Here is a 14710-nt window from a genome sequence, read left to right on the forward strand (position 1 = left end):
GAAATGTGTAAGTTAAAATTTCGAAAAAGTAAATAGAATAGTTATTAGGTATCCTAGAAATCAACCCTAAAGGATTTTTTTTTTTCGTTATATGACCACCAAGCGGGATTGATATTCTCACCCTTATTACCCAGGCAATAGAATCTGTTAAGAAATATGGGCTAAATAAGTAAATTACTAAAGGGCAAATGTGGTGTCCTTATGTTCCATGTGCATAAGGATTCTTCTCTGATGGAAAGCTACAAATGTTCCAAACCGTCGTTCTAGACTAACAAATCTGCGACCTAACCCATGTTTCTGGAAGCAGTCTGTTTCTATAAGGGTCGCAGTTTCAACCTAACCTAACCCATTATTCTGGTAGCAACTCGATTATGTAAGTGTCACAGCTCTATTAGCCTAACCTAACCCACTTTTCTGATAGCAATTCGTTTGTGCAAGGATCGCAGTTTAAACCTAACCTAACTCACTTTTTTGGCAGAAGTTAGTTTTTCTGTGAGTGTTGTTGTTGGTACAGTAGTTTTGTTTTCCAATGAAAAAAGTAATAAAGTTGTACTTTTGGTAGAAAGAAAAGATCCGCATGCGAGCACTTCATACCCGCAGCTCGGCCTTCGGCCTCGCGTGCTTGGTAAATCGTAAGGGACGCTTCGGGCCTTCGGCCCTACGCGGAGCTCGGCCTTCGGCCTTCGCTGGGTTTCGAAGCTCAGCGTCGGGCCTTCGGCCCGCCGCTTCGCTTATTAAAACACTTGGGGAGGGTTGGTTTTGCTTTGGGCGGTAAGCGGGAAGTTGGAGCTTAAACACGACCCAATAGTAAAAATGTCTTGACAAGCTCACGTCGGGCCTACGGCCTTCGGCCTTCGGCCCGCCGTTTCGCTCGTCTAAGACATTTTCACTATTGGGTCGTGTTTAAGCTCCAACTTCCCCCTCTCGTGTGACGCTTCGGGCCTTCGGCCCTACGCGGAGCTCGGCCTTCGGCCTTCGCAATCCTTGACGCTCCGCCGTCGGGCCTTCGGCCCGCCGGCTTCGCTTATTAAGACGCTTGGGGAGAGTCGGTTCTCCTTTGGGCGGTAAGCGGGAAGTTGAAGCTTAAACACGACCCAATAGTAAAAATGTCTTGACAAGCTCACGTCGGGCCTACGGCCTTCGGCCTTCGGCCCGCCGTTTCGCTCGTCTAAGACATTTTCACTATTGGGTCGTGTTTAAGCTCCAACTTCCCCCTCTCGTGTGACGCTTCGGGCCTTCGGCCCTACGCGGAGCTCGGCCTTCGGCCTTCGCTAGCCTCGACGCTTCGCCGTCGGGCCTTCGGCCCGCCGGCTTCGCTTATCAAGACAGTCGACTTGGTAGAACGCTTGGGAGCACTGCATTCACGCAGCTCGGCCTTCGGCCTCGCTTTAAATTACTTGGGGTTGGCACGCTTGGGGGTCGGGGTGAAGGCTCCGGGCCTTCGGCCCTCCGCCGGGGTCGGCCTTCGGCCTCCCGGCCCGAAGCTCGCCCTTCGGGCTCGCTTAACACACTTTTTGTATAGGATTTTGCTTTGTTCGTCCTTAACGCAGCTCGGCCTTCGGCCTCGCCCAAAATTACTGGGGGTCGGGGGTGCCTGGCCGTTCGGGGTGAAGCTCCGGGCCTGACGGCCCGTCGCGGGGTCGGCCTTCGGCCTCCCGGCCTGAAGCTCGCCCTTCGGGCTCGCTTAACCTACTCGAAAATTTTACTTTGCCCGTGTCCGCCGCCATTTTGGATTTTTCCAAAAAATTTTTTCGACATACTAATCTCGGGCCCCCAGGCTCGCCGCATGCCAAATCTCAGCGCGCTCGGACCAACTTGAAAAAAAAAAAAAAAAAAAGTCGGCCATTTTGAAAATTTTTAAATGCAGTCGTACTTCTCTCGGGGCCCTCTATGACATTTGGTCGAGCACCCCCCACCTATCTAGCACCGTTTAAAAGTTACCATACAAAAAAAAAGTGGCCATTTTTTCCGCCATTTTGGATTTTTTCAAAAAATTTTTTTTCCATACCAATCTAGGGGACCCCGAGATTCCGTGACCGAAATTTCAGCGCGCTAGGACCATTTTGAAAATTGGCCGCCATTTTGAATCCGCCATTTTGAAAAAAAAATGGCGGCTTCAAAAACTGCCCAGGGTCCTCTATGACATTTGGTCGAGCACCCCCCACCTAGCTCTCACCGTTTGGCCGGGCCGTCCGACATTTTTTGACCCAGGAGCCGAATCCAAAAATCCATATTTTTCTGGACCTACATTTTTTGAACCCTATACAATACTTTTTTTTTTTTCGGTGTAACCCTTCTAGTTTCCAAATAAAACGTATACATTAGAAATGAGTGGGGATGTAGCTATATATATTATTAATAACACAAATCTAGGGTTACTTTATACTAAAATTAAAATATGTAGGTACACACCTAACAACTGACAAAATCAAAAACATAAAAGTTGACGTACTCCTATTTTCCCGTCTTTTTATAGTGGCCAGAGAAAGGCAGCTTGATCTGAACGAATTCTTCCAGTACGAAAACCAAATTTGTCCACCTTTGTTGTCAGTCAATGGAGGGCTTCGTTCAGGGAACAAATCTCTCGGCCAATTTCAAAGCAGATGATTTGGCCGAGAAATTGGAACCTGCCTACCCTGCCACCTACATCATGCACTTCGAGCAGCTTACCAAGCGGGCCATATATGGGGAAACGCTCTGAAACCAGAAGTTTCCATACCATGTCCATCTTCTTGGGGATGGACTAAGGAAAAAGAGAGTTGGACTCCAGAATGGTCGGCAGTTGCAGCGATTTGGTCGCAATTAAGCCTCTTGGACCATTGTGGCTGTAAATCTGGCTGCGAAACTATGCGTTGTGGGTGTCATCGCGTCAGCTTACCATGTGGGCTGTACATGGTAAGCTGACGCGCTGAGTGTAAATCATGCAAAGGTGGCTGTACAAATCAAAAGTAAGTTGATGTAGTTCTCAATCCAGGGTTATTTTGCATGCTGACCACTGATTATAGGTCTGGCACAAAATTATAGGTTTAATGGTAATCAGCTAGGCACAAATATAATTCAACAGTAATCTACAGCAACCAGTTCATGTATGATCGGTGATTTTGTAGTATTGAAATGGTACGAGTGCTTCAAAACGACTTTTCTTTTTCAGTTCTACATCTACCGAAGAGGACATTTAAGTTTTTTGTTTACAAATGTAGTCACTAAATAAAAATAATCTCTATTTTGTTATATTTTTTTAAAATTCAGCACCAGGAAAAAACTTTATTCAGTTTTTATTTATTTATTTTTTATTTATTAAAATAAATTGGGTGATTTCTTTTCATATGACACATTTCATATTAAAATCAGTGCACTTACTGCGGTTGAAGATTTCTTTTAAATAAATTTATTTGTAAGAGCGTGCATAATTGAACTTAAATATTTCGTGAAGAATAAAAGGTATCGGTGTCGGTTTTTTTTATAATACTTGTTATTTATTCAGTAATTTAAACAAGTATTAAACTATTCATGTTCCATACTTTTTTTAAGAAATCAAGTAAAAACTATCAATCGAGTAAGAAAAAAAAACTTAAGATGCCTTTTTTGCCATAAGTATTCAGTATATGTTTTTTGAGTATTTTTTATAAGTAATGTATATAATGAGCTTTTATTTTAGATATTAAACATTGAAATCGGTCAAATAGTTTAGCTTATAGAATTTTTTGAAATATATATTGAAGAAATTTACACTCACATTCAAACTTTCATATTTCGTAAAGGATGAGAGGTATCGGTGTCAAGTTTTTTGTATAATACTTGTTGTTTATTCAGTAATATGCACATGTATTAAACTATTCATGTTCCATACATTTTTTTTGTGAAATCAAGTAAAAACTATCAATCGAGTAAAAAAAAAACTTAAGATGCCGTTTTTTGTCAAAAGTATTCAGTATATATTTTGTGAGTATTTTTTAAAAAGTAACGTATATAATAAGCTTTCATTTGAGATATTAAACGTTTAAATCGGTTCATTGGTTTAGCTTGTAGAAGTTTTTGAAATATTTTTTAAAGAAGTGGCGCCATCTCTGTTCCTAAGGGGTGAAACTTGCGCTGCTGCGGGTCAAATCACTCAAGTTTGGTCCCTTCTATCATTGTGCAAAACGGCTTGCTTTTATCATGAAGTGCAGCATCCGGGCAAAAAATGGCCATAACAAGTACTACTCTCAGAATAATGACTAAAGCAAAGAAGCCGGGCAAAAATAAAAGCTTGGTAAAAGATATCGTATTCACAACACGTTATTACTTTTTGTCTATGAGTGAGTGAGACAACAATCCGCAAGTTCTTTCGTTTTTTTCAGTATTGTCATAAGATGAACTGAGGGAAATGTCAAATGGTCCTATGTGGTTCTATAATATAATCCAGCCAAATAAAATATATGTTCGTTATTTCACAGGTAGGTGTCAACTGTAACAACTTGACATAGTCGTATTATTTTAGTTGAAATATTTCGGGATGTTTCAGCGGTCATCTTGGTTTATTTTAATTATATTGTTGCTATTCCTGAAAGATTGTTGGAAAACGTGCTGAGTTTTTATTTGTAATGGTTTGAAGTTCCCTTTGTGATAATGTCTTGTGTGATCGAGGGCTGTAAATCGCATACAGGAAGAAAAGAAAATACGCATGAACCGATAACCTTTAATCGGTGAGTTTTGTTCAATTTTGAAGAAATTAATTTATAGGACCTGACCCTAAACATAGAAATCGATATGTTGTTTATGTAATTATTACTTGCATTCAAGTCTATATAGATTTTTGCATATATTTTCGAACTTTTCTGCTAAGTATGAAAGGTTATATTTTTAGCATAGTGATGTATCGACCTCGGATCAATAACCTATCGACATTTACAGCTTTCTTATAGTTTGGCCCAGGACTGTCTTATTTTAATTGATGAGTACAGTCAAGGGCATACATATATATACATTCCCAAAGTCTCAAAAATATGTGTACGCTCAGACAATAAAATCGTGTTCACATATTTTTAAGCCATTTGTCTGGATCGATATTTTTGTCTTCGACTGTACCTATAGTTTTCTTTGTTCTTACTTACTGACAGATTGTGTTTGCCAGACTATAGTTTAATACTAAAAACCGGTCAAGTGCGGGTCGGACGCGCGCACTAAGGGGACCGTACTTTTTAGTATTTGTTGTTATAGCGGCAACAGAAATACATCATCTGTGAAAATTTCAACATAGCTAGTATCACGGTTCATAAGATACAGCCTGGTGACAGACAGACGGACAGCGAAGTATTAGTAATAGGGTGCCGTTTTTACCCTTTGGGTACGGAACCCTAATAAAAAATACATTAATGATCATTGATGAATGTTCCTTTTATTAATATTGTTGGTCACAAAACTCAACTTTTTATTTCAGATTTCCAAAGGACGAGGAATAGGGGATATTACTGCAATGTTCTGCCACCAGAGTGCAGCACTAGCTTTTTTAGTGCACCGTAGAGTAACTTATTCATACTGTACTTTAACAGGTTTTTGACAAGTTTTCAGGGGACCTACCGGAAAACTCGAATCCGAAATTTCGTTATCTAGCTGCCTCTTTATCGCTCGAATACGCAAGAGTGACAGAGATGTTGGATAACGAAAGTTCGATTTTCTTGTTTCGCGATAGACCCTCAGATTGTGATAGTGGCGCCACCTACGCCGAGTTTCGCGTAATATTCCCTATTATTAAATAAAAAATATATATTACACGCACGTTTTTTTTTTCATTTCCTATTTGGTACAGTCAGCTGCAGAGAAAAGGTACCCCACGTCCATACTAATTTATAGAACTTTGTATGCAGGGGGGGTGCCTTTTCTCTGCAGCTGACTGTACATGACTAGAAACTATACTTAGTCTTTTAGCATTAGAAAAAACGGTAAACCATTTCAACGTGTCTTTTTATTGACAAGTTTTTTTTATAAATATAGCAATATTTTACTTATGAAAGCAAAAGTATGTAAATGATCGTATATTATATTTGTTGTGACTTATTTTCAAAGTATTTTTCGATAAAACGACACGTTAAGATCGCTCGCCTTCTTTCTAATGATAAAAAAACGAGAGGTATAGTTAGACGGTTCTGAGTGGTAGACTGCAAATGAGATAAAAGCTATATTAGGTACATGCATTAATCCTCATATCAGGCGGCTCTTTGATTCCAAGGATTGCATAATTTTTATACTTTTTAATGATTTTTTGAATATGAAAATTATAAAAAGTATAAAAGTTATGCAATCCTTGTATTCCACGCATTTCATTTCATTTCATTTCAACGAGCCGCCTGCTACAGATTTCTTGAAATTGCCGCGTTTTTTCAGGTTCAACTTTCATTAGCCAGACTATTATCAATTTGCCAATTTCGTGATTATTCTTTTACATGGCACATAAACTTATGCATAATTTATCGATAAAAAAAGTCGACACAGTCACATCCCTAGCAAATTATCAAACTTATGACACCGTACGTAAATGAGAAATAACAAGCATATATGCATTTCTTTTCGGCACATTATCTAATTCGTAAGGAAGTAAAGTACGGGTATACATATTTGCGAAGCATTTTTGCCCGACTTCTATGCTTTAGTCATTATTCTGAGGTCGTCGCAAAGTTCGAAATGTCAAATGTCACTTGTCACTTCTATGACTGACAGCTGTTCTTTAGTCTTTTGGACCACCATCAACAGAAGCGTCAACTGGTGAGCGAAAAACCATTGGCCCTCATTCGCCTTCTATACATTTACTATGAATAGTAAATTCGATTCGACGCGCCGCGGCTCTTCCTCAATAGACGCAGTTTCATAGTAAATGTATAGAAGGCGAATTATTGCGATTCGCCTCGGCGAGCCTATTGGACGCCAGCCTTTACACGCGTTTTTAAAACGGTTCCTGAACGCAACTATACTGCTGGTTGTTGTTTGTTTGTCAAACGTCAATGTCATATTTGTTTTTAAATACACACACACTATGGCGGTTTACTCCTATGCTATTTATTGTGAGAAGATGTTTGGTTGTCGTGGTATTACGAAGCAATCAATATCGATCTAACTATTGCCATATTTTTTAGAAACGAATTTATTTAGTTTACTCCTTTAGTGATTTTCTAGTCTTGACAATGGCGGAGCAACAGAAAGCGCCGCGCTACATGACTCAACTATTGGATGCACTTGGTTGGAATCAAGGAACAAGAATTCCTCTAGCAAATCCTGATAACCAACATCTAGAAACCCTCTTAATTGATAGGTGAGAAAATAGGAGTTGATTGGTTGAGTTGAATGATTTACGCATACGATTACAGGCTTATTGTTTGGCTATTTGTTTACGCATACGATTACAGGCTTATTGTTTGGCTATTTGTTTACGCATATGATTACAGGCTTATTGTTTGGCTATTTGTTTGGAGGAGTTACACAAATCATGTTGTATTTGTTGCAGACAAAGTGAGATACAGAGGCTGAAGGAAGCTCTTACGCTTCAGAATCAAAAAACCAGTGATCTTAATAACTACAAGCAACATGTGCATACTGAGTATCAGGAAAATACAGTTAGTATTAAATTATTTAAGATTATAACAAAATCAAATTTGAGAAAATGGGGTGGTTAAATTTTGTATGAAAGAAGAACGAAAACAAATTGGTACCAGAAAATAGAAAAAACGCATGGAACAAGCAATAGCACATTATGTTCATGCTTTTAAAATGCCAAATTCAGTGTATTTTTTAAACATTTTAAATCTTTGGCTTTGACCATTAGTTCCATTTCTATGTAAATCGTCACCGCAATGCGCAATTTTTTTTTTTTTTTTTGACAAAGGTATGAATTGTTATTGTTTATTTATTACATTTATAAGCATAACAGTTGAACCAAATCGCTTACAAAGTAGCTATTACAAACTACGGTAGCATTTACAAAAACAAATACACACATTGAAACACAATTAATTATTTACAGAAATATTACATACATATAGGGTTATTAAATAAATAAAATTAATTACATTAAAATCATCATTATTATCATTAATTATTTACATATATCATCATTATAACAAAATACTCAGGAATACTGAGAGCTCTCTACCAAAACTACCAACACTATCCGCGAATATGTCGAAGACATTAAGAGCCTCTAGTGCCCGAGCCGTGGGCGAATTAGCGGCGCGGCGGGTGCGCGCGGGGCAACCCGCGAAGAGGCGCGCCGGGCGCCGCGCGGGCAGCGCGCTCAGGCCCGGGGGACAGGGACGCCACACTGGGACGAACAGGCCGAGTCTCTCCAGTACACTCGGATTATTTACTGTGTTGTTTATTACACCATAGTAGTGCATTAACAACAACAGTTTCCGCCTTAGCTCCAGTGTGTGAAGCCCCACCATACCCGAGACGAAAAGCGAGGGATACAGGAGAGGGTAATATCCATACTGCCTCTTGTACAGGTGTCGGGCGCATCGTCTTTGGACTCTCTCCACCATTAACTGGTATTTTTCCTCGCTGGGGTCCCACGCTATGGCTCCAAACTCCAACTTATTGCGGACGTAAATAAAATAAAATAAATAAAAATAGCCTTTATTTCTACTATTACTACCTTACAATAGCTTAACTTACAATTTAATTATGTAGTTACTTTATACTTAAACAATATATACTTTATACTTTTTTTCGGTCTACCCGCGCTTTTAGCTGCACTTGTGTTTTTCGTTACTGGTGTTATAAAAAGCGTACAATAATCGGGAATTAGTTTGTTTTAACTTAAAAGCCGTGACTTTCGTTAAATTGAATATTGAATTTCATGTAAAAGTGTTATCTACAACAGAAATTGTGTTTCTGTGGACTTATTTGATCAGATAAAAGTGAACTTCATAACCTTACAAAATAAACCCAAAAATGGCGTCTTGCATGCAGTGTACAAATCAATTACCTAAACCGGACAGTCAAAACCCAAAAATAGTATGTGGCGGATGCGATAGGTTGATATGTGTTAAGTGTAGTGGATTGCTTGTGACGGAATTAAGGGTAATCGCTCTTCAATCGCCGACATTGAAATATTTATGCCCTGACTGTGTCCTTGGAATACGTCAACTACCGGCTTTACGAAAGCAGGTAGATCAGCTGAAACAAGAAATTGAGGTTCTAAAAAAGAATCAAGGGCAACAGATTGGCTTAGAAAACATAATTAGTGAGTTGGAGGACCGTAATAGACGAAGTGCTAACGTCATTATGTTTGGCGTTCCGGAGATATCGTCGACCGGAGACCCCCCCATTGAAGCGCGAAAAAAACATGACCATGGGCTTGTGCAAGATATTTTGGAGGATTTACCTGAAACTGAAGCGCCCCTGGCTACCGTCAGGCTGGGCAAACCTCAGTCTGGTGACAAGCCACGCCCCCTCAAGGTGATTTTTGCGAACAGGTCCGCAGCGGTTAAGGTTCTAAAGAACAGAAACAACCTTCGGAACAAAAGTATTTCAGTGAAAAACGATTTAACCCCATACCAACGTGAGTACCTTAAGAATCTTCGCACTGAACTCGAAAACAGGATTGAGGCAGGTGAGTCTGACCTTATTATTAAATATTTGAATGGCAAACCTACCATTGTTAAAGCTCATCAAGGTAATCAGACGGGAAAAAACTAGGCAATGGTTTTATACAGTTACCTCTTTTCTACACGAACCTGGCATCCATAATGGCTAAACGAGACCTATTCTTATTAGAGATAGACAAATTGCAACCAGCTTTTATCATTATTACGGAAACACATTTGAAACCGTCAATCCACAGCAGCCTAATAAACATTCAAGGATATAATTTATTTCGACATGACAGGAGTACTGGGGAGGAGTAGTGATATACGTAGCAGATAAACACAATAATATCCCGATTCTTTCAGCATTACACTCAGAGTACAACAATGATAGGATTAAACGAACTTACCTGAAGTGAAGTTCAATCCTGATTATATGAAGTATTTAGTCCTGGATAATTTTAACAGTGTAGTAGTCTCGATCGCTGGCCAATCTGACGCGAATTTAGAGTCGCCGAGATGAAAGAAAAAATTACCAACTGTCACGATGACATTCATATAGTTTAGAGTATTTATGCACTAAATGGGAAGTAACCATGGATTCAAGGTTACTTGAGGAGGGTGGGGATACCCCTTATCCAGGACTAAATACTTCATATAATCAGGATTGAACTTCACTTCAGGTAAGTTCGTTTAATCCTATCATTATATTCGTATTTAGTCCTGGATAATTTTAACAGTGTAGATGTTTAGAGAAGATAATTAAATAATTTGTAAAAATAAATGTCTCAAAAATCTACCCAAAAACAAGCACTTGTATTTTTGGCAAGAATATGTATATCTATATATTATCTATCATGGAAACCTATACCTATCTCTATATTTCATAAAAAAATTAAAATTAAGGCAAAATAAACAAGTCGCTATGAGAAATCTCAAAATATCAAAATCGGCTTTTGAGTTTCCTGGCAAAAAGCAGAGAAATTTAAAAAAATTCTCCGACCAATTACATGAGAATTACCAATAATAAAATTAGGTTTTGAACTTATACTACTTTAATGGGTAAATACTCTGAGAATCAGAGATTTACTTACTGCGTTCAAAGTTTTGAACATGTAAAGATAAGAGTTTTGAGTTATGATGTAAAGATAATTCATATCAAACAAGAGCAGCAGACAGTAACAGAGTAGTTATCTGGAGCATCCCTTTATGCTTAAAACATTATGTTCACTGGTGAGACCTACCCATATACTATGATCTTTATCTTGACCAATGTGAGACATCATAATTAGAAAATGTAAAGAAAATATGTAATAATGTACTTATATTGCGGTATATAAATATAAAGCCTCCATAAAAGAAAGAAGACATGAGAACTGTCAAAGATAAAGATAAAAGATATTTATTCGTTACTATTTATCTACCCTTTATTTTCTTGTTGCTTGTCTAAGACACATCAGACAAGGTTTTAAGACATTATGATGTTATAGTTTTCTCTTATATTATATTTGTTTATTCCAATAAATACATATTTCATTTCATTTATTTATTCATAAACAATAATAAATTGAGTCTAGACAGTCATATTTTCGGGGCATTACCCAGTAAAGGAAAAACGTGGCGTGGCAGTCTTTATTATTAATTTCTCTTCTCTAAAGATTTTAAAGAGTATTGCTGTTTTAAATAAACATAAAAATAAAAGGAACTGTATTATTTGTTGAAACATGAAATATCTAAGACTGTAATTTTACTTTCAAAATCTCAAGTTGATTTATTATTTGTAACATACACCCTTAAGAAGACACTCATTGCTTCACATTCACGCAATTAAGCGTAATAGATTGTATCATGTCCATATTTTAAAGTCTGAATACCACTCTTCTTTTCCCAGACCTGGTGTATCTTGGGAGATTAGGACATGCTCGGAGTTGTTTAAACAACTTTCAACAATAGTACTAATAAATGTACATGGTGATTAAACATTAGATAGTTTATGTTGGAAGGGATTTAAGCACCCTTATTTAAAAAGTTGTTAAGTAACCACTTAACTAAGCTAAGTAAGTAATAGTCACTTACTATGCTATAAGGGGTAATATAAATAATACATCCTACACTTAAAATATTCTAAATTGCTTCCCTATCTAAAACAAGCTTCACGTTGTCTTTTAATATATTTTATTTAATGTCTATATACATCTAGGAATATAAAAAGGTGATGCTGTTAGAGATAAAGAATCATATCTTTCAATTATTTGTTCTAGTATTTCTCAACCACTACCTACTGAATCTGACAAAAGATTCTAAATGAGTTAGTAAGTAAGCAATTTGAACCGAAACAACCTATAATTTGGTTCAGATAATATAAATTCTTATTATATTGAAAATGTGTGAAATTACCACCACATATGTATGTGGATCGGTCTGTGGCGTTTCCTGCATAATTCCATAATAAAAACCATGAATCAATTACAACATAAGCATTAGCCTTGAGAATCCGAAATACAATGAAAAACAGAAAATGACTATTCTCATTACATCATAATTATGAGTTATTATGAACAGAAAGTTTGTCTCAAATGCTCTGTTAAATGCCACAAATAACTTCATAGATCAGTTTGGACAGTCTTACTGCTAAAAGGTCTTTCCAACTTCTGTTTTATCTATACTGAACATATTCATACAGAAAGTATATAAAAAACGATATAAATGAAATGCAACAATATGATCTGTTGTGAATTTTATTGTATTTGTGAAATTATTTCAATTCACTACTGATTATATAAATATAATCGATTAATTATATCATTACAAATAAAATAAAAATATATAGGAATTGCTCATTATGGCATAAAGCATATTTTTCTTTTTGGAATCCAATTCTTTTTTCCATTTCAGCTCTATTATCGATAATTGTCTTCATCAGGTCCATCATCATCATCATCCCCCAACCGTTTAAAGTAATTTTACAGTACCAAGAGGTATCAAACATTCGAACACTTTGGATAAGAATCTTTCTAGTACATACCTAACTAATAATGTTGTTTTATTTAATGTCTTAGGCTTAAAGTTAGTAGACCCTTCAAAACCAAACAATACCAGGTAACGGGGACACTAATGTTTAAATGTTGGGAAATGTGATATGACTATTGCATAATACCTATAAACCTACATTATTATCTACCTACCTACCTACTTATATAACCTACCTACCTATTTAATATTACTTACATATCCATTAAATTTCTATTTCCTTATCACAAATGTATCGAAATCTGAGCTCGTGCTAAATTGAACCCTACCATCTTGTGAAAGGGTTCCAAGCAATTGTAGGAAAAATGTTGCCACAATTTGCCTTGCCTTTATAAAAGGCCCAAAAGTTTGGTAAATAATTTTAATAAATGAGAGTTTGGAGCTTTGGACTTGCTCAGAATTTATAATTTATTGATATTAGACATCCATCCAATGGCTGACTGATTAAAATTTTCTATGTATAGTCTTTGGTATTGTAAGTACCCTTGTTCACCTACAGTTTTGTATTTTATACAACTTACTGTTCATTATCTGTAATTTGAAGGAGGAATAAACTCTTGATTTAATTCAATATATAATTCATATTTCTGGAGGAAATGGTATTGTTTGATTATTTTCACCAAAGGCAATTGGGCTTTGAGAACTTAAAAATTTTAATGCACAACTGACTGGGCTATCCGGGAAAAACTAAGAATTACTCAATAAAACATAAATTGTTCATAAAGCGACATGTGCGTTATATGGCGCGCGAAAAAGATATGGATGTCATCGTGACAGTTGGTAATTTTTTCTTTCATCTCGGCGACTCTAAATTCGCGTCAGATTGGCCAGCGATCGAGACTACTACACTGTTAAAATTATCCAGGACTAAATACGAATATAATCAGAGTAATGTTGAAGCACTTTGGGTAAATGTTACATATGGTAGCTTTAAGTTATTACTTGCGGGTGTTTACCGCCCCACGCACTATGCTTTTGAGGAAAGCGATAAACCTTATTCGAAACAATTAAAAAAGCTACGACGACTTGTAAAGGAGCGCTTCTCATAGTAGGAGACTTTAATCTACCGGACATCAGTTGGCCATTATGTAAATTTGACGGTTACAATGTTTTACATGAAAAGTTCGTAGAAATCTTAGTCGATACTAATCTTGAACAGCTTGTGACGGAGCCTACGCGAAAAAGAAACAATGAAGAATCACTTTTGGATTTATTTCTTTGCAATGAAGAAAGCCTTTGCAGCAATGTAGTTCATCATCCGCCGATTGGTAAGAGTGACCATATGGTTTTGCTAACCACATTACAATTCCAGATCAACCATTCTCAGAGCATGCCAATGAAACAGCAACGTAAAGACTTTTTCAAAGCTGACTTTGATAAGATAAATTCGTTACTAACAGAATCAAATTTTAATATCAGGGATTGTTCTAATTGTCAATCTGCTTGGGCTCAACTCAAAAACAGAATTAACGATATCATAACAGAGGTAGTACCTTCAAAACGAAAGCTTAAAAAGTCGAATATTAATAAACCATGGATTGGACAAGACATTATAAAGTTGACTAACCAGAAAGTGATGAAATGGAAATTATACCAACTTGACAAATCTGAAGAAAATTACAGGAATTACAGGAAATTAAACAATCAAATTGTTGACAAAGTGAGAAAAGCAAGGGTGGAATTTGAAAGGAATGTTGTGTTAAGCAGCCCTAAGCGCTTTTACAGCTATATAAGACAAAGCCTAACATCAAAGGTTTCAGTACCTCCGTCATTACGCGACGAGAGCGCAAACGTCATCGCGAATGATAGTAAAGAAGTAGCAAACATTTTCGCAAACCAGTTCAGGAAATCATTTGTTATGGAACCAGATACTGTACCAATACCCGCAGTGAGTACTACAAGAGTGCTGAAATCTTTAGAAGAAATTGAATTCACCCCTGCGGCGGTGGAAAAAGTGATAAACACCTTTAAAGACGAAACAGCTATGGGGCCAGACGGTATACCGGCAATATTCTTGAAGAAATGTAGTCATGTATTAGGTGAACAGCTGTCACATATAATGTCATTGTCTTTTACGTCGGGTACATTGCCTAATGATTGGAAGGAAGCCACCGTTACCCCCA

The 14710-nt window shown here is 37.1% G+C and overlaps 1 protein-coding gene across 1 annotated transcript in view; it reads left to right on the plus strand.

Annotated features, from left to right (window-relative positions):
- Positions 1–7120: 7120 nt before the first annotated feature.
- The window catches only part of LOC134754968 (coiled-coil domain-containing protein 39), an 82612-nt gene continuing 75022 nt past the window's right edge, over positions 7121–14710 (plus strand). Inside the window, exons 1-2 of the mRNA XM_063691463.1 lie at positions 7121–7285; positions 7478–7586. Coding sequence (XP_063547533.1) covers positions 7158–7285; positions 7478–7586 — 237 coding nt within the window. The 5' untranslated portion in view covers positions 7121–7157. The remainder of the gene's footprint in view (positions 7286–7477; positions 7587–14710) is intronic.

The sequence above is a fragment of the Cydia strobilella genome, chromosome Z (genome assembly GCF_947568885.1).
Source record: "Cydia strobilella chromosome Z, ilCydStro3.1, whole genome shotgun sequence".
Taxonomy (NCBI): Eukaryota; Metazoa; Arthropoda; class Insecta; order Lepidoptera; family Tortricidae; genus Cydia; species Cydia strobilella.